This window comes from Polyodon spathula, chromosome 14 (assembly GCF_017654505.1).
Source record: "Polyodon spathula isolate WHYD16114869_AA chromosome 14, ASM1765450v1, whole genome shotgun sequence".
Classification (NCBI taxonomy): domain Eukaryota; kingdom Metazoa; phylum Chordata; class Actinopteri; order Acipenseriformes; family Polyodontidae; genus Polyodon; species Polyodon spathula.
This window is the reverse complement of record NC_054547.1, coordinates 28,904,486-28,930,331: the sequence shown is the minus strand read 5'-3', so window position 1 is coordinate 28,930,331 and position 25,846 is coordinate 28,904,486. Positions and strand designations below refer to the sequence as shown.

Below are 25,846 nucleotides of genomic sequence, written 5' to 3'. Positions count from 1 at the left end.
TCCACATTTTTGCCTTGACCCTCTGGTAGCCTGAATTGTATTTGAAATAATGGATACATAAGGCTTGATTTCTTCAAATAAACTACTGACCAACTATACGATTTGCCAGTTTGAAGTTAAAACTCCAGCATCTCCGATATGTATGTTTTAAAAATACGATATACCAAGGATGAGGCCACAGTGATAATGCAGCTAACTGGGTAGTAGATTCTGTGCTAATCCACTGAAAGATTTAAATGCTCGGCTATATTACCCCCCACCCCCCCACTCAGAATATAGAATATAACCACTTTCTGAACTACATTGGGTTTATATGTGTATTCTATAAAATAGGTTTGGAATATAATTTATTTTATAGACTCTTCTATCATACATTGGCAATCTTCAGGTGATGGAATGGTGGATGTTCTTCTGGCTATAAGAACAGCGACAGATCGCCGCCTTAATGTTAAACAGCATTGCTCTCCTTATCTTGTCTTGTCCTGTAGTCGTATTACCGTTAAGGGTCTGTAATAGGAATCCAGACTCTCGGTCCACTTTTTTTTCTAAGAATTCACTTTTTTTGTATTTTTATTTATTTGATAGATGTTGCTTTGTGTGTTGTAAAAAATAGGAAATGACTGGCATGAATGTTTTATTATGGCAGATGTATTTTTAGGAAGCATGAGGGATGCAGATCACAACTGTACATGAATAATCAAGTAAACAGATTACAGACAGTATGTTGTATGTTAAATGTTATTTAATAACCCTTACTCTTTTTTTTAAATTTGGTTGAATTTTAGTTCTCTCTCTCCCTTCATTTTCTTATCACCACCTCCCCTGCTGTTTGCAAGCTTTCTGTTTATCATCCATTGTGCTGAAGCTGTCTTGCGGCTGCTGTGTTTTTAAATGTCATCACGTTCTGGAGTCCTCTGACTGCACATAGTTATTATGCATTGCCAAAATCCAGTAACATTTGAACTCTTAAATACTCTCTATCTCCTAATTTATTTTTAGCTAGCAATTTTAAGTATTTGAATAATCTTGTCAGATTTACCCAATTCAGTAGAAGAGTTTTTAAACATCCATTAAAATAACGACATGTAAACACTCCTTTTTTTATGTGTGCGCATCAAGGAACAGTACATAGTCATACATGAAAAGGATTGTGTTGACGTGGCCTAACTTGAAAGCCATCAATATCACACATCCATACATTTAACCAGGGGACAATCCAATAGTTAACAAATTGATCAAATCTACCTTTTGTGCTTACATAAGCACTGCTATTCTTGGATAAGCTGCTGAGAAGTGTTTGAAATTGATAACCTGTTGTGCTGTAAGATGACCTTTTTCTGTTGGTGAAAATTCAATTTGCTCGGGGGGAGGGGACTTGTATTTATCAAGATGTTCAGTCTAATAAAACGTGTCTTCAGTACTTTATCACAGAATGTAATAGCTTACCTTGATTTATAGTTGTGTCCCACCTGTTCACATCCAGCAAGTACACCTGTTACTAAAGGTTCTGCATCACCCTGTAGAATTGACTCCTTTTTCTTCAAAGTCGAATTGAAACGTGCTGAATAAAGTTAAGTTGTTGTTGTTGTTATTATTATTATTATTATTATTATTATTATTATTAGTCTTCCAAGCCAAAGGCTGGATAGCCTATTATTATTGCTGTGTTTATTATTATTTTTCCGCCAAAAGTTTGTTGCAGAGTCATGAAAACGCTTACACAAGTAGATACCTATGTGTGGACAACCAGACTAGCGTCCTCGAGTGGAAAAAGTTCACAGTATGGCCACTAGGCTACATCTCGTGAAAATATTGGACAATTTTCAAAACTCTTGTCGACAAAAACAACTTAAGATGGAGATCTGACAATGTCAGCATATAGCGCACAAATGGCCTATAAAAAGAAAACGTTGAAGCAAAATGAATTGGATGGTTGGTTTGCTCGCAGCGTTGGATTTGCGCAAAATATTCAAAGATCTTCTTGTCTGAAACCACACCAAAATTGTAACGTTTGCTTATGACAAGTCAAATTAACGTTTCAATTTCATCTCCTAGGGCGTGCCAGTGGGGTCATAGTTATAATGGAACATGTATAGGAAGACACATGTGCTCTATGAAAAATGTCATCACCAGTGTCCTTTGATCTCTCCAAAAGGTCAAGCTAAAAACTGGCTTCTTGCGCCTCAGAGATCACAAAGTCATGGTTCATATGGAACACATACAGGAAGTCATATGTGCTCTATTTAAAAAAAAAAAAAAAAAAAAAAAAGGTCATTACCCATGACCTTTGACCTCTGCTAAGGTTCAAAACCCACAAATTGGCTTATAGCTCTTCAGCTGTATTGTAACACAGATCAGTGCACTTAAACTTCAGCGTACGATTATGCGCTGTACACGATACAACTTAAATTGCCCGTTAACTAACTATAGGAAATATAGCAAGCTGTATCAGAGATTATTTGTGATGATTAAACCATGTTTTCTTTATTAAGCATCCATTTACATTCATCATTATGATGCATACTGTAGGCTACACATTCTGTTCATCCATTATCGTTACATTATTATTTGTAACTTTAGTAACTGATCTGAAACTATTAAGTGTTCACGTTGTTCCGCAGTTTTCTGATCCACGCCTCTGTGCTGTGTACCTTGCGAGGCCGAGTTCGAGGTGAGCGATCTGACATTTGTATGAGGTGGAGGAGGCTAAACCATGTTAAACGTTTTGTCATCTCAGCCGTGGGATTCATTGCTGAAGGTTTCAGATTTATTAAGCCTGTTTGTTATTCTATAAAGCCAACCGGTGTGTGTGTTTTTTTTCCAGCACCCCTCTTCCAGCACTTACGAATGGAATATTCCATTCACATTACTGACCAAGAAAGCCAATAACACTGTTTGCAGGCAGCAGTTGTTCAATGGCACACATATGTTTGCTTTTCTTAACCACGCTCCAGGAGCTAATCCCCAATAACTTTTTATATCGGATGGAAACTAAAAGATGATGTTTGAGTGTTGCAGGTTTACAGCTGCAAGATCAACATTTTGTTAAGTTTTTGTACTCGCATTTTGAATTTTCGCGTTTATTTACCCGCCCATGTGGTGCTGTAAGAAGCGAGTGGATCTGAGGGAGAATGAAGCAGCCAGCATAATTAACAGCACACTTCGCGCGTAGATGAATGAAAACTGCACTCAAACACATGCTTGGACGGGAGCGGTTTTATTAACACTGCCTACACGTTGGAATAAATAGATGAAGAAAGGCAGCGGTTCACCATATTAATTGCTGAGCGAGGCAGGGACTGATGCAGACTCTGGATAAACCCACGAATGGACCTTCACCTTCAACTTGTGAATTTTTCTTATTGTTTTATTGTATTCTTTTATTTTGTTAACTGTAATTGAGACGCTGTCATCTCCATCCCAAGTGCATTAGGGTGCGCGTGTGTGGATCACAATGAAATGCTGAGAAGCAGCAGCTTTGCTTAGAATAATGGACTGCCTATGTATTGTTACGACAAAGGTAAGCTTTTCAGCATTTTCAGTAACATGCTGCTAGGAGTCACGCACGTACAGTCTATGGCTGTCAAGATCAATGACTTGTAGGAGAAACGCTGCTTTTGAACACTGGTGTATTCTGCAGAGTGTGTTCTGTAGCTCTGTGACGTGGGTTAGTTGTAAACTGTCAGCTTGAGTTTATATTTTCACGAATAGTTCAATGTTGATAATATAAAGACGACTATATAGTTTTTGTTCCTCCTAAAAACAGTATAACAGAGTTGCAATAGGATCACGTTGTAATAATGTTGCAGTGCTGTATATGCATGCAACCTGCTTTCCTCAATCCTGCTTTTAAATGATGATCTTGTATCCTGTGAACAAGCTGCGTTTTTTTTTTTTTTTTTTTTAACAATTGTTTACAGCTTTGGTCTGGGGTCAGTTGGTTTGATTCTGTCTTTAGACGTTACTGAAATAATTTAGTGGGAGATTAACCCTTTCAACCACATGGCTTTGGACAAGCAGTGACTTTGGCAATTAACTTACTAAAAGTTATGGCTCTAGTGGCATGCATTGTCACAACTTGCTTGTGTGTGGCTGTTTGGCGATTTTAATGTTATTCATAAACATTAAATACCGGAAACATAGTATTTTTTGTCATTTTTAAGTGTGGATTTTATTTTTTTTATTCGTATCTCTCTTTAAATGACTGTAGTTTAACTGTTGCAGTATAGTATGTAATTCCAGGTTCTTAATTGTTTTCTAATGTAGAAGTTATTACTAAAGTAAAACTTAAAGTATTTTACCTTAGAATTTGGATTTGAGTGTTTTAAAGTTGCAGAACAACAGAATATAGGGGAAAAGTTACATTGTGTCATTTTTTAATGTTTTGGAAAAGCGTTTAATTTACCCAAGCAATAGTATTATTATCTTTATTATTGTTAGTATGATATGTACACACAGACAGATACATACATTGATCTAGGCTATTGATAAATAAGCCAAAATAGGGATATATGTGTACTGCATGTTTATATGCTGTGCTATCATCATCATCATCACCACCATCATCATCATCATAATTATTATTATTATTATTATTATTATTAATAGTAATAATAATACAAATAATAATAGTAGTAATATAGACTGGAATAGATTATTTTAAATATAATTATGTAGAAATATTGAAGTAATATGCTCAGACAAAAGGGTGTTTCAATACAAATGAAATGTCTGTGAACGTAAATGATCCTGCTTCTTTTTTTCCAGTTGTGTGCTCAGTCTCCTTATGTTGTGGGCACTGTTTGCATCACTGTAGCCATGGAGACCAGTTCAAAAAGAAAACGTAGGCTGAACAAAACTGGTCTAATGTCTTAACATTCATTTATGTCTGGTTCAGAAATGATATGACAAAAGATGCTTTTCCTTTAGTTGCTTTTGGTATTTGTTCATGTGAGATTGCTTTTACATAGCTGGACACTTTTTTTGTAAACACATGGTTAAAGACATTTTAAAATGAGTTTACTGTGTGTGCCCACAGCATCTTCTGAAATGAAGTTCAATGAATGGACTGTTGCTATTAAGATCATATGGGGCTGCTTTCTCTGAATCAAAGGCTCTGGCAGTCTCTGCCTGATCCCCAGACAGCAATTAATACTTTACAAGACAGGATGTTCGATTCCTCATTATGAGGAAACTGTGCTCTCTACCAGTGAGGAGGAAGCTCTGCGCTGCACCTTCACTTCAAAGTCGAATCTTTGGACAACCAGTAATGGTTAAAGGGTTTTACCACTGAAAAAAAATAAATAAACGCTGCTGAAACTTTATATACATGAGTCACATCGTTAACTTTCACAGTTACGTCTGCACAGTAAAGTAGCCCACTACACAACCACTCTGAACTAGAAGGTGTAATGATTCGCATTGATGAAAAGCAGTGACTGTATTCATAGCTTTCTGTTTTTGTGGACAATAATGGATGTTTCCATATTTTCCTTTCTTTCTTTCTTTTTCTTTCTAGGCACCCTTACCAAGGGAGACTTACAGTTGTATAAAAAAATTAATATCAAGAATTACAGTACAATTACGTGCAAGATACAAGTTGTCCAAATCCTGTGGAGGTGTTTCTGTTTGCGGTTAATGGCACATAAAGCACATGTGATGGAGAAAAGGGTTCCTGGGCAGCAGTTGCGTGAAGGCAAACGAGGAGCTGTGGAACTGCTCCACAGTGAAAACGTGCTTCAAAAAGGACGTTTTGGGGTGGGGGGCTTTTCCTACTCAGTGGGTGTTTTTCATTTACATAGAAGGAAGAGCAACCCCCTTGGTTCACTTGAGTTGTATTATCCCGGGTGATGTCAATAAATGGATGATTTAATACATTCTATCAAAAATCTTTTTAGACTTTCAGACACACAAAGTCATAACTTCTGAGGCATAACATAAAAAAAAACGAAGTGAATATTTCCACTAACGCCTTCAACGACAGTTACCTACCTTTTTTATAACTGTGGTATTACTGAACACTCGTTTGAAGCCTTGGCACATGAAATTTAAGCTACTGTGTCTGCATACTGTACTAGATCTTAATTGTAAGACTATGCAAACTCAGTGGGATGTGTACTTACACTGAGGTTTCAATTGTTCCATTGTCTTTATATGTACGATGAGCCATTTGTAATGTTTTCTTTGTGAAGTTATCGGTGTCTGAGGAAAGAATTCCCAGTTTTGAAATATATTAGATATATTTATTCTTAACAGCTGTGTTTGTAACTGTTGGTAACAGACTGTGAGGACATGAAAGAAATGACCTCCTTTTGTTGTGTGCAGGCATTTACCATATTAGGCAATAAATGTTTTTTGCCGGATTCGTGACAAGGTTGGATTTGAAGACTGGTGGACCTCTTTTCTAGGAAACATGCTGTTTTTAAAAAAAAAAAAAGTTAAGTGTGTTGTTGTACCCGGTTTTTATTTGGTATGAGTGAGCTGCTATTTCAATATTTGAACACGAACAGGAATTCTTCAGACTTCAAGGAGGGTATTATAGTTTATTTTTATACCAGGAGTGCAGATTATGGCTTGTGTGCTAGATTTAAAAAAATAAAATAAAAATAAAGTCATTGTTTTTGTAGCTGGCTAAAGATAAATGTTTGATGCCTTTTATTTTTCCTACAGCCCAATAAGAGAATTAATTTATGTGTTCTGGTATATTGAGGTATCCTGAGAACTGCATCTAGCATAGCTTAGTTGGCAAGTATTGGTTTACAGGTTATTCATTATTTTTTAAACAGTAGAACGGAGTGATTTGGAAAGCCCAGATCCTGTTTGTTTGCCTGCCCGTTCATTGAAAGGTTAGACTCCAAGCAGCTGTTTTCTTGACCTTCTAATACTTGGTCTGGCTGTGAAAGGTGCTGCGGTGAGGCTGACCCACATATTGACCTTTCCTTTTGCTCTCCAAATGCCTGAAGCACTGTGATCTTGTTTGTTGACATGTTTACTGTGGAAAACGCATAAAGCAGTGCAGCAAGATAGGGTTTTTTTTTTTTTAATGGTACAGTGTGCACTGTAAAAGATAAACTGTAAAAGGTAAACTGAAATCATGGTTAACCATTGGTTTTCCTGTAATTTGCTTGCGTGTGTGTGCGTGTAAGGTCTTTGCTGCTTATAGCTGGGTTCAAATACTTTGATTTCAAGTGAAGAGTTTACATGTTTAAGATCACCTTTTAATTTGTCAGTCTCTACTTCATGGCAGGGGTGTTCATGCTAGGATTGAGGTACGCTCACAGAGATGTGTATCTAATTTTATGTGGACTAAATCCACAAGCACCAAAAAGTATATAATACATTCCTTTTGAGAATTTGCTTTGTATAAAGAGAACTGTCACCTGTCCTGTATTTAAAATATATAGGCTGGGATTTAATGAGACTGCAGTATTTGGTGTGTATTAAGTCCATGGCTGCTCTGCTTGCTTTTAATTTAGATCAGACGATATTGTGCTGTTCATGGGTGAGTGACACTCCTTATTTCCCTGTGTTTAGAAGGCAGCCTTGGTGCAGTCCAGGCTTGATGCAAGATGATTGATAACCACTTTGACTCTGACCACCTCCTCTACAGCCAGCTGTTCAGGAATGATTGTACACCAATACCTAAACCAATTTATATATATTTGTTGTTTCATTTGTTGTTTAAAAAAAAAAAGCATCTTAAGTTAAAAGTGGAAGCTACGTATTTTTGCGTGTGTCACATTTACTGTGCAGCCAGAGATCTGCTTATCCAATTGTAATGCACTCACTAAAAGCATTCCACAGTACACATTTAGAGTTTCATATTCTGTTTTTGAGATTACATTTTGTATTTGCTATAATGGCAGATACTACATTTATTTTGCTGACAAACATTGTAACGCTGCTGATACTTAATATAGTGCAAATGATGTGGCCCCCATGGATTGTCTGCTATCTTTACTACATGTTTTTTATATTGAAACTGCCTCATCCCCGTTTATCCAGAACCACCACACCTTCAGTTTCACAAAAAAAAAAAAAAATGTCCCTTTGTGTACAAAGCTGCTTCTATCCGGTGAGGCATTTGTGAGAAGAGTCAACAGAAAGGTATCTTTTATCTAAAGTAACCAAACTGACTGTAAGCACGCTGGACGGCAGTTGTCAGCTAGCTGCCTAATGCACTGTATTGTTATCCATGTTGGCAGTAAAAACACTGAAGAAGTCCTTCTTAAATATCAAAGGCACAGGTTTGAATGGTGTGCTACTCTGCAAATATCCGAGAAATGAACTGTTGCAGTAGTTTCTGTACAATTTGACTGCATCGCTCCTGCATTCTTTAGACTATAACGGGACTGCCCGTAACTTTACCCACAGCCATCTAATTGTATTTATTTTCAGCAATGGTAAAGGAGATAAGTAAATAGAGTAAAACCAGATTTGCTTTGTCATTAAGCCGTGGAGCATTTAAGTAGCAGGGCTTCAGATGTCTTTAATGCCCATTAAGTTTCACTGTAAATTTAGATCATTAACGTTGTTGTTGTTGTTGCACTTTACGTCATTAACAAGCACATACCTATTTCATGCCTTTTCCAAGTGCAGAACAGCTGTTACTGTACTTTCCATGTAAAGGTAATCTATCCATAGGGCCTGATACAAAAGTCACTAGAAAAGTCTGCTATGTCACCTTGTGCTGTATGTATGTGGAACAGGGCGGATGCCTGGGGCGAATTGACGACCTTGAATGCTGCAAGTGAGCGCAGTGTCCACAATGCAGAAGAGCCGGGCGCTTGCTTGTTCTCGCCCAGCCTTCATCCTATTACATGTGGTTACTGTATGTGATTTTGAAATCACTGCTTGTATTCCATTTGATTTCCTTTAGACCATTTTGTGATATAAGCAGCAGTACTGTCTCTGTATTCTTCATGCTATTTTTCCTATACCATATCCAAGATTTCTGTTTTGAAATAGAAAGCAACTGTAGTATGTATGTACCATGTGTTTTGTTTGGTGTCTCATTTTGTTATTGCTTTTAGCATGTCAGTGTTGCTGGATATATCAGTTATCATCTGAAGTTGAAGAAAATGACTTTGCACTGATTATCTTTTTTTTTTCCCCTTTTCTTGTTATACATGAGTAGCTCCAGCTTGTATGAGGAAGAGGGAATGGGGGTTGTATATTGGACAAATATGTTTAAAATGTTAAATGAAGGTGCAAGGTGATGTCACTACTTGTTGGTTATGCTTTGTGCTTTCGGTATCTTTTTGCAGTTGGTCTGTGTTTTTGTGCATGCACAAATCGCCCAAAGTCACCCATAATTTAGTTCCGTTTTTAAGAGTTCCTCAACGTGAAGAGCAAAAGCATCACAACAATTTTGATTTGACAAACTTACTTGAAATTTGTTCGCAACATTTCCCACGCTGTAGAATATGCCTGACCTTTTTAAAACTTTTAAAATGTTGTAAAAATCGAAGTTAAAGAAACACCTAAATGTCTTATCGAAACCTTTTGGCTGAACATCTGTACACACTTCATCAGAAAGCACTCATTGGATCTGTATATCCCAAATTATCTGCGTTTTTTTTTTCAGATTTATGAAAACTTTATCTAATGCGTCACCTGAGTGGTTTGCCTGTGCTGTGCAGAGATGACTGTGTGTGGATGTCCACCCCCTGCCAGCTGTGTACCTCCGCCTCCTTATAACCTCAAGTGTGCTTTACACAAACCAGAGGCTCTAGCACTGTACTGCACACCTACGATCTGCTGCTTTGTCTGATTAACACCCTGCCTCCCTCCTACCAACTAATCTCTGACATTTACAAGGCTATTCAAGTGCGCTCACAAGAAGAATAATGAGAAATGATTACTTTAGCTCTCTCGAGCTTTCTGCCTTTCTTAACAAACTGTTTAACACCTCCACAACCCCCTGTTATGTACTGCACATTTCCGCTGGGGCCTTGATATGATTTATCAGTCAATTTATATTGCTTGCAGTATTGCACACTTAAACTGAACACTCTCTTGGGGCTCTGAACAATGCCCCTGTGCAGGGAGGGTCACTGTATCATACATGGAAATGTTCTATTATTGTATGGAAATATTATATTGTGTACCGGGTATAGCGAGCTACCTGGAATCCATCTCTCCTCTTTATAGATGTTAGTTAGTTAGTTAGTAGTGTGTCCCAAGTCTCATCTATTTATTTTTTTTTTTTTTTTTATTCATAAATAACAATATGCCTCATTAAGCTTTTTATTGATCGTGAGGCTATTTTGTGATCAAGTTATCAATACCAGATGCTCCAACATTACTACAGTCTGCGCTGCTTTATCGGGACGCCTTGGGGAGATATAAAAATATCCCAAATATGCAGCTGTCCCAATTAAACGAAGCATTCGAGAATGAAATGAAATCACATCACAATATGGTTAAATGTTAAGTACATAATTTAAAATAGAAATCACTTTTTTATTCCTAAACAAAATGAATCGCTGTATTTCTACATGAAGTAAAAAAAAAAAAAAAAAAAAAAAACGAAATCACATCTTATCACAACACCTGCGAGGTTGACACACCGACTTTCTTTGCAATAACAGCCTGAGAAACCACAGGGGACTCCAGCCTCTTCAAGAGTTCAACGTGGTTTACGCAATTTACACAAGTCACAGTGTAATCACATACTCACTGCGCTACGCGAACGTGTCTTTCTCTGAAAAGCGATCTCCGTTCATCATTTGAAAATACTCGGTCCCAGTTAAACAACATAAATGGCATTGGGGACATAATCAACCATTTAGGTGTTACTAGTTTAAATAAATACTTCGCTTTCAGTACGTGACTACTGTGATATTATTGTTAAGGTTTTGTTATACTAAAATATTCTGTTATCTAAAGCTTCTGCACCATGCAATTAAACTGGGCAAAATTATATTGGACTGCCACCTGTTATGGGGAAAAACTTTGAAATGGCTTTAAAGTGTGCGACAGAAGAGCCACTGACACTAGAGAGACATTTTGCAATTTAAGGTTTTAGGTAATCGTGATAATTTTTAGCCATTAATTGGTAATTGATCATTTCATCATTGAGAATTCATACATATTATTTTATCATTATAGTCTGAAATAAAAATGAACAATAATGCACTGAGTAAAGTCTTACCCATTCAGCGTATCGTTATTACATTTTGATCTGACCTAAATAAACGTTTCCTGCTCGGTAGAAAATTAATTAACAACACCTTGGCTCCTATTTTTATGTGCCTTACTTCCATGGTGCTGACAGCAAAGTAAGACTCAATGCTTGTGGCCAATGACCACTGCAGAAAATAGTTAAAGTTTTTGTTTTTACCAGGCCTCAACCCTTAAGCTTAAGAAGCTTAACTGTGATCCCTTAATTGTCTTTGGAAAGGCTTGTCGTCTTCACTCGGAAACTTGGAAGGCTTCTGTCTCTGCAGCGTTCACTGGATGCTGCCACTACAGTAAAATAAACCGGAATATTCTATTCATTGGATCCTTTATCATCTGTGAAAACAACGCAGGGTCACCGAATAACGCAGGACGTTGCAATGCAAACTAATGTACTGTTCAGATTTCAGTCAAGAAAAAAATGTTTTTGGTAATGTTTGTCTTAAATTAATAGGGCATATTTCTATATATCCAGTGATTTTTTTTTTTTTTTTGGTAGTTTTTATTTTTATTTTTTATTCCAAATAAGACCAGACTTAAAATTTGTAGCATTGGGGATACTGAGTGGCGCATCCAGTAGAGGTTCGAATCCAGGCTATGTCATTGCCGACCGTGACCGGGGTTCCTAGGGGGCAGCGCACGATTGGCCATGCGCTGCCTGGTAGGGAGGGCTTAGGTCGGCTGGGCAATCCATAGTTCACGGCGCACCAGCGACCCCTGTGGCTGATAGGGCTCCTGCGGGTCTGCAGTGGAGCTGTTCAGATCTGTGTTGTCCTCCGACACTATAGGTCTGGTGGCTTCGGATTGGCAGGAGCACATTTGAGAGGACGCATATTATAAAAATAATAATTTGGCTTTCCAAATTGGGGAGAAAACTGGGGTAGAAGAGAGAGAAAAAAAAAGTGTAGCATCAGACTACATGGAGAGTAGTGTACTGTGTTCCTGAGTCACCAGCTTCCCACATGCTTGAACCTTATTAATGAGGTTGGCTATGAAGATCATATATTCAGTATTAGTCACATTATATATGCAGCATTATATTTTACTCCCTGTAAAGTATAGTAGAGCAAATTGAATTCTGTGCTCAACACTAATGACTAATGAGTTTGAGTGTGTTCCTACCTACATATGGATCAAACATACCGTCTTTGTGTGCATGTATAATGAATTGGTTGTGTTGCAAGCTTTCATGCATAGTTGGTACATGTTCATCTGTTATCATAGACGTTTGACATGGGACTTTTGCTTTGGCAGACTGGTTTCACATGCAGTATTTTGGGTAGGAATTAAATGAGTATCACAGAGCTGCACTCTAAGAAAACTTAAGGTTTTTAAACAGATTGTACAAATTCCATGTGATCAGCTTACCATTAAGAGCACTGCTCATGGGTCTTCTTTCAATAACGATCTAGTGCGCCTCTATTCAGACCAGTCCCTTTGGTGTTGATGATAGACTGTGATTCTGCTTCAGATGTTATATTGCTACATTGCCATGGACACCTCCTTTGATGGTCCTTTTATTCGTAGTTGGCATTTCTCCTTTCTGGATTCCTTTCTGCATGTGCAACACGCATGTTTAATATACAGTACATTTGTATAGAAATACAACAACCAAACTAAATAAATTAAATGACAAACTTGGCTTCTAGTCGAAATGTTACTTCATTTATTAAGATTCTAGCCTAACTCTTGAGTGTTTATAGTTCTATATGACAGAGCATATGTTTTTAAATGTTATTGTATATATAAAACCATGTGCAGCCCCCAATGACAAAGCCATTAGGGACTTCTTGAAATCTTTCTATGAGATTTTGATAAAATGGCAAGTGCTGTTTATCACTCTCATTCAATTTGTTTGTAAACTAGATATGGATGGTGAAAGCTGTCTTTTTAAAGCTAAGATAAAAAACAGTACAAACATATTCCACTTTGGTGCAGACCAAATCCCATAGGTGTACAGTAAAGCCGAGCAGTTGTAACATTTCTACACGTGTGTAATATACACTAACAGTTTTGCTGATGGTGGTAGATTGGGACACCTCAGATTGAGCTGCCAGTGCCTCAGTATGATTTGCAAAGTGGAATTATCCTCCAAGCCGTGAGAAGTTTGCGGATCAGCCTGAACATGTGTACAGTAGAAAGAGAATTAAGAAGGTATTTGCCAAACATACATCTCTTTATTAGATGGAGCAAAGTAATATTTTTTAAAACGGATAATCTTTTTTTCGTCATTGAATAGCAGCAGATACATCAGTCGTATCAGTTTCTGGTCTTGGGGCCAACGTTGGGGAGGGAGATCTGCTCATGTCCTTGCATTTCATTCACCACAGTGTGCATACATGTGTATGGCTTTACAGTTTATGATTCCTTTGGAAATGCAACCCCACGGTGCACAATCCAGTTATTTGAAAAATTGGAAACAAACTCCAACACATGCATTAAAAAACTGTTTTTGTGGGGCTCGGTGTGTGTGGTAACCATTTAGGTTGTGAGCGGAGCGCTGCATAACTGTCTTGGTTTTGTAACATTGCTAAGTAGTGGTGACGTTGACAAGCTATGATTTTGCTCACAGTCTGACCATCCTATTGTACGCAGCAGCCTGGGTGAACCCTCTGTGATGATGCCATGGCTTTACAAACAGCTGTTGCTTTTAATTAGAATCTACTGCCCAGCATTCCTTCAAATATGATTGGCCAGAAGAGTGGTAGAATGTTCTGTTTCCAAAGATGCCTTTTTAAAACTAAGCATCTACAATCTGACCTGCCCCTATAATCCCTTAGCATTTTTATAATGGACCCTCTAAGCAGACACTAGCATCTGTTGTAGTGATACCATGCACCTCTTGCTACTTTTTAAGATAAACTCCCTTATAAATGATATTTTAAGTACAAATACTCCTTTTATAAATGTTGCATAGTTTTCATTTATTTTGTTTAAATGCATTAAATGTGTGTTTCTTACCTTTTTCAGTACTCCATAGTGATATCCATGGTCCTGAATCAGTTAAAGGGGAGTTCCTGTGAGCGTGTTAACGATTTGCCTTAAAAAAAAAAAAACAATCACTGTTTTCTGGGGTGAAGAAATTCAGTGGTCATTTTTATTCTTTATAGAATTTCCACCTTGTTCAGGCTAGCTCGGTGACAGCCCAAAAGGAAAATGTGCCGGTGACTTTATTAAACATGCAACATTTTCATATATGCAGAAACAGTAATAAAGAATGTTCAAGAACACTTATAACGGTTTAGTGAACCCGATACAGAATTCATTGTTATGCAAATTCAGGGGGTACTATCCCTTTAAGACCCCTCCTGGATCTCAAATTCCCTTTGAAAGAAGCTGCATATTGGACAGGTCAGGTCATGGGCCTAATACTGTAGCTGCTGCACAGAAAGTGAAGAGACAAGAAATATGTAATATGTGAGGGTGTTCTACAACTTTTGGTTATTAAGCAGTATTTTAGAGAACTATGTGCAAGAAAGCACCCTACATTTTGAACTTTGTCATACTGAGGAAACCAAAGCTGCTTGTCCTTTTCACTTCCGTGGAATGCTCATTTTTGTGTCAGGTTGACATTAAGTGGTTTTAAAAAAAACTCTATGTGCAGAGGTTCTGTGGGGATTCATATATCCCAATCTTAGTTTTATAAATTCTGCTTTTTATTTTTTGCAGCTAGCCATTGGGGCATGTGAGAACCACGGTAACACAGTTCTTTTCAGCATACTGTCATGGTTTTATTCTTATGATACAGTAAACGTCACAGAGAAAGTAATGTGTGGTTGAGCTTTACTGTACATTCCCAAAGGGTAATTTTAGCTAAGGAAACCTGCTTGCCATTTTTTTGCTCTTGAGACTAACATGGTTCTTTCAAGCTGAGTTACAGTGGAGAGGTGTATTCGTCACATTACAATTTTTTATAGGAAAGATGAGTTGACAGGCTACAGTAAAATGCAGATAAATGCCTGTAAACATGTTATGGAAAAGCGATTTTTTGAAACACGTGGCAATCCGCCATTAATAAACATGGTAGTTTGAAAAAGTGAAAGGATAATTCGGTACCTTCCGAATGCTTGAAAAAGCAGTGTGTGGCGAGTTGCATTTTGGGAGGAAAAAAGCAAAACCTTTTACAAGGGGTGTCAAACAGAGAGATGGATTGAAGCCTTGGCAGTTGTCACATGAAATACAAATGGAAGATGCTGCTTGAGGGAACACACTCCTGGGAGATGAGGATACACAGAATTCCAGATGAGCTGAAGCAGCCTGGGTAACCCTCGCTAACCTCCTGAAATGAGACATTGCTTACGCCTTGTGTGATGAAGATTCAATTACTGTTCTTTATAGTCTGAGAGCACAGCCAGATGGTAGAAATGTGGAGTTTAACCCACCACATTTTTTGGTGTTAGTTGTGTAGTTTGTCTGCTGCTAATACATGTATTTTAGATGAGGCCGTGTAGTAGCATTGATGTTATCGGTGTTACTTTTAAAGATTTGCAGTTACAACAATGGTGGCATTATGTGCTAAAAATAAATATATATATTTTCCATAATTGAATCACTGGGTTATAGGGAATTTATGTGTGTAATTAAAAACAGAGGGTTCATTATCAACCTTAACACTTTCCAATGTTTGTATGTGTTTTGTTTCAGGATTGTTTTAGTCTTTGTGGAGATGGTATAAGTGTCTGTAAGCTGCAGGACACTATTTGGTCATACTTTGCATGCTGACAAAAACATGCACTGTTGGGTCATAATATTTATTGTCTACCCAATAACAATACGGTCTGATTGGCAGGCGGAAACACCAGTTATTGATAAAGATCCACAGTCAGGCTTGTCAGTTTGTTTCAGTTATAGTAAAGAAGATCTCATTCAAACTACAAGCAGGGAGGTTATAATCTGAATTCCAGAACACTGCATTTTTCTGGTCCCATTTTGGACTGAAAATAAAACTCTTGCTATGAATGAATTTTACCAAATGTGTTCTAGTTAACATCGAAGAATGGGAATTGTTAAAGGTGTAGTGCCCCTTGTAGTTTTAAGAAGGTTGTTGCCATATGGGTTCATGTTGAAACTATTACTGTAGATCTATCAATGTCCTGCACGCACTTGACTCGCAAGTGATTTTAAACTTATAAACAAACCAACAATGTCTGTTTCTGATGAAGCGCAGAATGCTAACATAATTTATTTTATTTATTTATTAATTTATTAGCCAAGTCCAACCTAGTGGTCCTTACCTGCTAGATGTAAGACAAGGTCAGTTGTCAATCATCTAATGACTATAATAATGCTATTACAAACCAGACATTCCTAAAATGTGTTTGTAGGTGTTTTGGACTGGATAACTTAGGCTGTCTGAAAGTTTCAGGATTCAAAAGTTTTGTATACCTGAGGCTTGTAGTTTTAGTTTAGTTTTGGCTTAGCTTAGCTGCAGCTGTAAGAAAATGCTGAAATATTTGAGATCCGAAAGCTTTGGCGGTTGAACAGGGTTAACCCTGTAACTGAGACTGAGGAGACACTGTGGTAAAACAGCTGGTGTGTGCTTCACAAGGGAGGAAACTCAAATGCTCTGGTATCAATAAAGCAAGTCTGCTGGGCTCGGAAGGAGGCTACAAGTTAGTTTGGCCGAGGAGCAGTCACATACAGCCACAGTATATTAAGGAGGACTTTTTTTTTCTTACGAATCAGCATTAAAGTGTTGAATGTGCTTTTTTTTTTTTATTTGAGCCCAAATAATTCCTGCTGAGATATAGGCTGCAAATCGGCATTCAGTACATTCAGTGTTTCAAAGTAAAACAAAAACATAAGATATCTCCTGTCTCGCATCAGTGAGCAGTTTTGTGAGTTATATGATGAGCACAGCTTAACAAAACAACACAGTAATACAGTGTGCTTTTAGAGAATACTGCAGTATTACTGTAGTTCTGGTCCAGTTAGTACAGTACAACAACTCTACTGTCTCTTTAAGCTGCCAGTGAGCTCACTTAAACTCTAGGCAAATCCTAACGGACAGAAGGTATTCAACAGGCTCCTATGTGGGTGTCTCTTGTGCAATGTCAGAAGCTGTAACTGTGACGTGCGTACTCGGCTCCTGTTCTAGGCTGACACCTGGTCATGCCCAGAGTTGATGAAATGGGATGGGGCAGGGGGTTAGGCTCTCTTCAGTAATTCTTGGGAGCACAATGTCAGCCTGTGTTCACCCTGAAGGCTTAGACTGACAGATTCCTCCATACTAGCTGGTCAATTATTTGATTTATTATTTTGGGGGGGGGGCATTCTAGTTGTTTATATGAATGTGATTTTATGTTTAAAAGCTGTGTCTCTACAAAACAGCAGACCATAATTATGTTTCATTAGGGCATGCAGTTAGATATAAATTACATATTTCATTTTTTCCCTTTCAGAGCAATAAGTATTTTTTCAAATTAACACTGCCCTCTGCTGTTTTATTGTAGATAGTGCTGCAAGTACTCTACATTTAATGTGAAATATTTGTGCTGCTGTTTTCTGTACAATCCTGTAACAGTTGGAGTTCTGTTTTTACAGTTTCGCTGTCTAAAAATATATACATTTTTTGTGGATGTTTCTAAGAAATGAGAGCATAAAACCTGAAATCCCAACCATGAGGAGTCACTTCCTACAATCAGCCCACAAACTAATATTTTGGTATAAGATTGAAGACTGCTGATTGTGTGTTTTTTGTAGGCTGTTAAGATATCTAGTCATGTTTTTTTTTTGCTTAAGATCTTGCACTGGGAAATTTTCCAGTTGTAAACTATCACCACAGATATTGCTAGCATTGTTTACCCTAAAGATAACCCTAATATAACTAATAACTTAAGTCATCTTTCCTATACTGTGATATCTCTACAGTTTTGAGTGGAGATATACAATACTCTCTACCCTATATGCAGGTCTATAGTATTGAAAGAGTTACTACTGTAAAAATAAAGTTGCATTAGCAGTCAAGATACTGTTTCTCTGCTGAAATGTTGTCAAGCGACTAGTTCCCTCTAAATACCTACAGAGACTGCAGCGCTAGCTTCGACCGCAAGCTGGTATTGTTTGTTACAGCCTGCTGGTGCTGCTAATATTTAAATAAGTGTCCCATCATTTCCACAGACATTGTTTTGTTTGTGGTGCTGTTTCTTTCAACTACTGTTAACGTATTGTTTAAGTAGGTGCTATGGAATGAGTGATGGAGACTCATACATGGCTGTTGTAATTAGAGCTCCTTTCATCTGTCTGTTTATCACAATCTCTCTTGTAAGCAGCAGCAGAGCTGTGGTTACTCCACACTGGATCAGCAGCAGTCTTCACCTGGGAACAGCTCGGTGCATCCACTCTTCACAGCCCTGCACAGGGAACACACTTCAAGCACAACTTCATGAAAAGGGACTAGGGTTTGGGTTTTTGAATGGTTTATAATTGAATTTTTAAGGTTGACCCTGTCTTTTTAGGGTTAAGTGTCTTCTCATGATGCAGTCTGAAAAAAAGTTCATTAATTTATTATGAATCCTCTCATTTAAATAAAATAAAACTTGTTTATAAATGCATATAATTTTTTTCCCTTTTGTAAACAATTTGCAATGATTGTTTTCAATGTACGAGACTGTCATTTTTTTGGTGAATCTGTTGCATTGGTGGCACAGTGCAATAATGGGTTAAATGAATTGTAATCATTTAAATACATGCAAACTTCTGTTTGTTCTGAATTACTTCAGCTGCTGTTTTGACCATGATACTGGGTGTACATGTTTATGCGAGTGAATATTTAGAACCATAATACTGTAGTAATTCAGTTTAGATCCATGAATACGTACCTGTCAAGCAGCTGTCTCTCTTAATTAAGTGATGCTGGATTCAGGATTGCTTGTCTAAAAAGGGAGTCCTATTGCACATTGTAATGATGTAACAGAAAGGTACTGGGGTTTATTCTGTGGATATAGAATGGCAGGTCTAATATGAAATTAGGACCAAACCTAGTATTTAACTATCATTCTTCTTACTCATGTAAAACCAATACGAGATCCTTTGTCTGTAATGCAAAAAAGAATCATACAGGTTTTCTGGTGCTAGTTTTTTTAAAAGTAGTATTTGTCTTAATTTCAGTTTAAATTATGGATTACTGATTGCAGTTTGGTAATCAAGTTCAGTGGGTAAAATACAGACCTTTTGTATATAGGATAATTTGCTATTTATTTTGTGTGTGTGTGTAAGCAACAGTTTTAAAACTACCAGCTTACTGGCCTCTCTCAAAGTTTTAGTTGTATATGAATCGTCTTCATTGTACAGAAAACTGAATTGAATGATCTGTGAGATTTAATTTAATGGTTGACAGCTCCTAATACATGAAGATGTTCTCTCAAAGTTGGTGATTAACCTTGCTCTAGTTCAGTGGTTATCGCAGTTAACGCAAGGGTTCCTTTTGACCTGCTGCGCATGACTCTCTTAAAATGAGTGTTCGGAACAGGCTTGGTCTGTCCATTGGTCAGACATGGGGCCCCAATTCGCCCTTCACTGTGTATGTGTGAGCGTGCTGTTTTTCAGCAGCCGCACTGTAAGTTGAAGTAGATGTTTGTTTCTCCTTAATTCATCTATTGCAGTGAAGCAGCAGCCAAAGGTCTAGTGCTGTTGTACATATATTCAAATTTGATAGCATTTTAAGTTATGTCAGTTGTAATGCATGCTGGAAGAATGATCAAATGACATGTTTGAAAGGTGATGTGAAGTGGGTGTTTTAGTGGATTGGGTTGTTAGTTTGAGCCTATTGAAGAGAAGCCTTCAAATGAGTTGTAGTGAATATGTATAAAAACGATGTAATTCTGAATTTTCACAGGGACACAGAACACTTCTTGTTGGAAGCTAGCCTTCAATTCAGATAGTGTTTTTTTCATGGCAACAGCACAAATTTGCCAACTGACTTTGACTTTTACAATCGGTGTAACTAGACAAAGTTAGCCACCTTGGTGAATAACCAAATGTGAAACATTCCTAGGTCAGTGCAGCTGTTTCTATTAAATTTCTGTTTTGGTGTATTTCATTAGTGCTCAAAGTCGCAACCAGCATATAGACAGTAACAGTGCAAGACTTTCTTCAACTTAAACTCCTGTGCTTTGATCTCCTTCTGGTGCATTAATTATGTGTAAATTCATAGTTTTGAAACTCATGTCAAGAAGATTGTCATCACCTAAACCACTGCATTAGCTGTGTGTGTGTGTGTGTGTTTGTTTTTTTTTTTTTTTTAATTATTAGTATTATAATTTGGTAAGTTGTGCTTGAACATTTAGGTGACCTGATTTTATTATTATTTTTTTTTGTACTTGATTACTTGACAATATTAACTTCAATTCTGAGGGATGCGGGGAGGCAGGGGTTGCATTTCTGTTTCTCTGATTTAATGAAGTTTTGGTTTATTTTAGTTTTTGCTGCTCACTACCACATCTTGTATCTTTTTAAATATTTGTTTACAACATTAAAAGCTCTGTTTCATGGCAGTAACAACTGGAACAAGTAGAGCACTACTTTTCAGTGCACAGGAAACTGTGGTCATTACAAACAGTCTTGGAATCTGATTAAGAGAGCCCTGTGATTGTCTAGGGGTTGTTCAGAGGATTTCAAGTTGTCAATAGTAAATTAATGCAGTAAGATACTATCTAAAAAGAATAAACCTGTATCAAACTAATTGTTATACAACTTTAACACACGCATTATACCTTAAAAACACCCTCGTAATGAAGATTGTCAGTACTACATACAGCAGTTTCGCCACAGTCTTTACAGGAGGTCTGTAGCTCAAGTGTGTCCTATTAAACTTGAAGTAAAACCATCATTTTGGGCAGTTTTATAACATTTACGTCATTGTTCCTTCCGACTGCTCAGTAGAATCCCACAGGAAGTCGTTGATCTGAGGAGCGTCAATATGCAGTAATGAGCGGGCAAGCAATGGTTAGGAAGTGACCGCCTCTTAGGGTCATCAGCTGGCCTACGAGGCCCCCAGTGAAGCTCTATAAAGCACCTCAGCAATTGCAAGCCCTTGCGCACCACCAGAGCATTCCCCCCCCCATTTACTGCTAGTAATGTTTTTCCTACCAGTCTTTAAATCGTCATGCACCAGTCAAGTAGATATTTGTATAACATGGTAATACAGCCATTTTGTTAATAACGTTCAGGCAGCAGAAGCGTATTTGTCTTCTGGGGCTTTTTATTCTAGTCTGGAGCAAAGCTGCAGTACAGCCGAAGGTTACATAATGGAGTCGCTTCCAATTTGTGAGGCAGGTAACACTTACTAGCACTGGAATGCATTCCACTCCCCTGGGTAAACGGTAGAGTGCTTGTGCGGAGAGGGTGTTGATTTTAAAGCAATGTGTTCATTACTTTGTTACCCTGCAATGCAAATATTGCTTTAATAATTGAATCTGTGATGCACCAGATGTCTTTTAAGTAATGTAACTGTATTAATAATTCCTGTCTGTGCTGTGCCACACTGGTCTTTTCTGTCCTCCCCCTGCAGCTCTTGCGGTGCAAATGGTAGCACATTAATAACAATCCCTCGAGAAACCGGTGCTGCAGCATAATTATTGAACAGCCATGTGCCGTTTAGCAATTATGCAATAAAAAGCAAAACTTAAACACCAACTCTGAGATGTACATGGGTTATTATGTAAGCTTTGTAAAATTGACCTTTTAGGGCGTTGTTTCAGTGTATACCCTGTTGTGATGGAGCAAATAAATAAACACGTTTCTTAAGTTTGTGTTTTAAGCATTTTAAGCTCTCCGGCTGAGAACACTCTAAAATGTGTTGCCCTTCAGCAAGAGTGTGTTTAAAATCACATTTGAAATATGCAATTTCTTTAGCTGCAGCAGTATTCCTAAAAACCTGAATAGAGTGTATTTAGCACATTGTTTTCTCCCTTTCCCCTTTAAAAATAAAATGCAATGTCTGTAAGTGTGTACTGCTCGGATTCGCCCGTGCAGTGACTTGCAGCCTGTGACTTAACAGTGGATCAAACTGACCCCAGGTTTATTTTTTCTGACAAGTTTCTTAAGCTTATCTTTTCCACATTAAAGCAGTCAAACATAAAATCATTGAGGTGCCAGGTTAGTTTATTGGAGTATGCCTTTCCTTCGCGATTCAATAAATTGGTATTTATGAATTAATCGCATTTTAAATGGAGCTGGCTTTGTAGTGTGACTTTGCAGACATACAATATAGAATAATGCAGAGGTCACTGAGCTTCTGATTTCATTTACGCAATGTAAGGACCTTGATTAACAGAGCCCATGTGACTGCATAACCAGTGTCCCCCAAAGCAAATGAGAATCCAGTGTGGTATCTTAAAGATAAATGTATGAGTGTCTCTGTCTCTCTCGCTCTCTCTTTTCTTTCTTTTTGTCTCTTTCTCATGTTTGTTATTCTTATCATGAAAATTAAACAAAGGTAAGAAAACAAGTGTGTCTGCCTTGGATTTCTTTTGAAACCATGTCATTGATAGTATGTAATATTCACTGTATGCACTGTATAAGTCTTTCAGAAATATAAGAAAATGTATACTGTACTATTCAAATCCATAACCCCACCTTGCTGTCACTACCTTAAAGCACCAATTGCTAATATATGAAACTCTCTTACCTTGAATGCAGTTGTTTTCAGTATGCTGGTCTTGAATTCTTGGTTTTAAAAGAACCACACTTTATATTGATAGTAGGGTTAAGGTGTGTTAAGAGTTGAAGCATTTAAGCCATGTGTTGAATGTTTGCAATTTTGCCTAAATGTTTAAAGGTTGTCTAACATGCAGACCAAATGTAGGTGTTAGTTTTAGTGTTTACATTGTGGGCCATTTCTTTTCATATTTCAATGTTCAAGTTTAAGCGTGTTTAATCCTAAAGTTTAATGGAAAAGGAAATTAAATGGAAACTAACTACCCTAGTAGGGATGCAAGCCAGTTTTTAATGATTTGGTATTGTTTTATTTTTTCTCAGCAATTAAGTTCTCTTTTTTTATCCACTTGAACAGGCTGTGATGTTTTGAGGTCCCTTTTGTCCTTGCAGAAGTATAGATTAGCAAGTTTTGAATATTAGTTGAAACTATGGATTTAGAGCTACGTGCCACACACTGTTTTCAGTTTTGTCCCTCCCACTGCAATTTAAATGACATTAATTTAAACATAAACTCTTCTACACCCATATGAATAACATTAAAACTGTAAATTCATACATATTTTGGTACGCCTTTTTGGTGTGTGTGTGTATATATATATATATATATATACACACACACACACACACACACACCACATAGACCACACACACAGTGCCTATAGAATGTCTACACCCCCTTTCAAAATTTTCACCTTTTTTTTTTTTTTTTTTCATTTATCTACACATCCTACCCCACAACTTCCAAGTGAAAAAGTGTCCACCCCCTTGTAATAGCAATCCTAAATTAGCTCATTTAGTGCATTTCAAAGCAACGACTCAACCATGAGCACCAAGGTACTTTCAAAAGAACTCTGGGACAAAGTTGTTGAAAGGCACAGATCAGTCAGGGGATGGGTATGAAAGAATATCAAAGGCCTTGAATATCCCTTGGAACATGGTCAAAATGATTATTAAGAAGTGGAAGGTGTATGGCACCACCAAGACCCTGCCTAGATCAGGCCTTCCCTCCAAACTGGATGACCGAGCAAGAAGGAGACTGATCAGAGAGGCTACCAAGAGGCCAATGGCAACTTTGCAAGAGCTACAGGGTTTTATGGCCAAGACTGGTCAAAGTGTGCATGTGACAACAATATCCCAAGCACTCCACAAATCTGGCCTGTATGATAGGGTGGCAAGATGGAAGTCATTACTCAAGAAAGCCCATGTGGCAAAAAGTTTTGTCGTCTGACAAAACTAAAAGTGAACTTTTTGGCCTAAATCCAAAGTGATGATGATGATGATCTGGGGATGCTTTGCTGCATCAGGACCTGGACGACTTCCCATCATTAAAGGAATCATGAACTCTGCTCTGTATCAGAATTCTACAGGAGAATGTCAGGCCATCTATCCGTGAGCTGAAGCTGAAGCACAGCTGGGTCATGCAGCAAGACAATGATCCGAAACACACAAGCAAGCCTACATCAGAATGGTTGAAGAACAAGAAATGTAAAGTTTTAGAATGGCCTAGTCAAAGTCCAGACCTAAACCCCCATTCAGATGTTGTGGACCTGAAACTAACAGTTTATGCTCAAACCCACAAATGTCACTGAGCTGAAGCAGTTCCGCATGAAGGAGTGGGCCAAAATTCCTCCACGGCGCTGTGAGAGACTGATCAATAACTACAGGAAGCGTTTGATTGCAGTTATTGCTGCTAAAGGTGACGTAACCAGTTATTGAATCTAAGGGGGGAGATTACTTTTTCACACGGGGGCATTGGGTGTTGCATAACTTAATTTAATAAATCAATGAAATAAGTGTCAATTTTGTGTTAATTGTTCACTCAGGATCCCTTTTATCTTATAGATTTTGGTTGAAGATTTGATAACATTCAGTGTCAAAAAAAAATGCAGAAAATCAGACGGAACAAATACTTTCACGGTACTGTGTGTTTGTGTCATATATATATATATATATATATATATATATATATATATATAATATAAAAATTTTACACACACCATGTGAAATTTGAAAAACATTGTGGGACACAGCAGCAACAAGAGTTAACTTTAGTTGGGACAAGTCCTTAAACATAACCTTGCCCCATTCGTAAAGAAGACCTGTCAGTTTTTCAAGGATGCTATATAGCAAGAACACAGGTCTGTCACCATTAAAAAATAACACATCAACAACTGTGTCCTTCAAGAGGCATGTTAATGTAATAAGGGATCATGGAGGCAAATGCAATAAGTCATACCCCGTCTTCAAAAATGGTCCAGCTGCCGCCGCCTTCTTCTGAGAGGAAGAGCTGGTTGTTCCTTTTTATTGCTCTTCAGATTTACTGGGATTTATGTTAACTCCACAGTGGTGCGTCAGTTAAGTATGAATCAGTCTTTGTACTGGATCAATTCCCTTGAATACAACATTACACACTTTAGATATTCCAGTGCAGCTCTTAACTTGTTTAACAGGAAACTAGTATTCAACCTACTTTGCACTGCTGACTCCAGGGCCGTATTCAGGACCCTGTAGTTTAACAGTGTAATGGTAGCTGTGTAGACACCGGTCTTGAGTTGTAATGTGACTTGCTACAAGAGAACAATTTACTTATGAAGAACACGACTGTTGGTCAAGCAGATTTAAGCTAATAAACAAAGAATACATTTCCTTAATAAACAATATTTTGTAAAAAGAAAAAGGCAAATAAAGTTCCATGTATTTTAATTCAAATCTTAGGTTTCAAGGTTTCAATACAACCCCCACCCACCCACCCATTTACAAACCCCCCTGTACATGTGCACATGTACTGACTTCCACTGTGACGGGGCCAAAAGGGCATCCGTAGGCCTAACCGGAAACCGGGGGGGGGGGCTGGAGGCGGGAATGCCATGTGAACACTGGAGTACAGTGGAGAGATGACTGAAAAATGACCTTGGGCTTTGTAGCCTTGCAGTCACATCCGTAATGTCCTGTTAGGAGGAATGCCTCAGATGTTTATAAATCGGCTTTTGATGGGAACAAAAAATCT

General features: G+C 37.7%; 1 protein-coding gene across 26 annotated transcripts in view; it reads left to right on the top strand.

The window, feature by feature from the left end:
• LOC121327141 (disks large homolog 1-like) overlaps positions 1-25,846 on the top strand; it is a 187,648-nt gene that overhangs the window by 41,266 nt on the left and 120,536 nt on the right. The window contains exon 1 of one of the 26 annotated variants that reach the window (XM_041270980.1): positions 2,922-3,520. The exons of the other annotated variants lie outside the window; for them this stretch is intronic. Within the exon in view, the coding sequence (XP_041126914.1) occupies positions 3,491-3,520 (30 nt within the window). The 5' untranslated portion in view covers positions 2,922-3,490. Of the gene's footprint in view, positions 1-2,921; positions 3,521-25,846 lie in introns of those variants that run through there. 26 annotated transcript variants of the gene reach the window in all.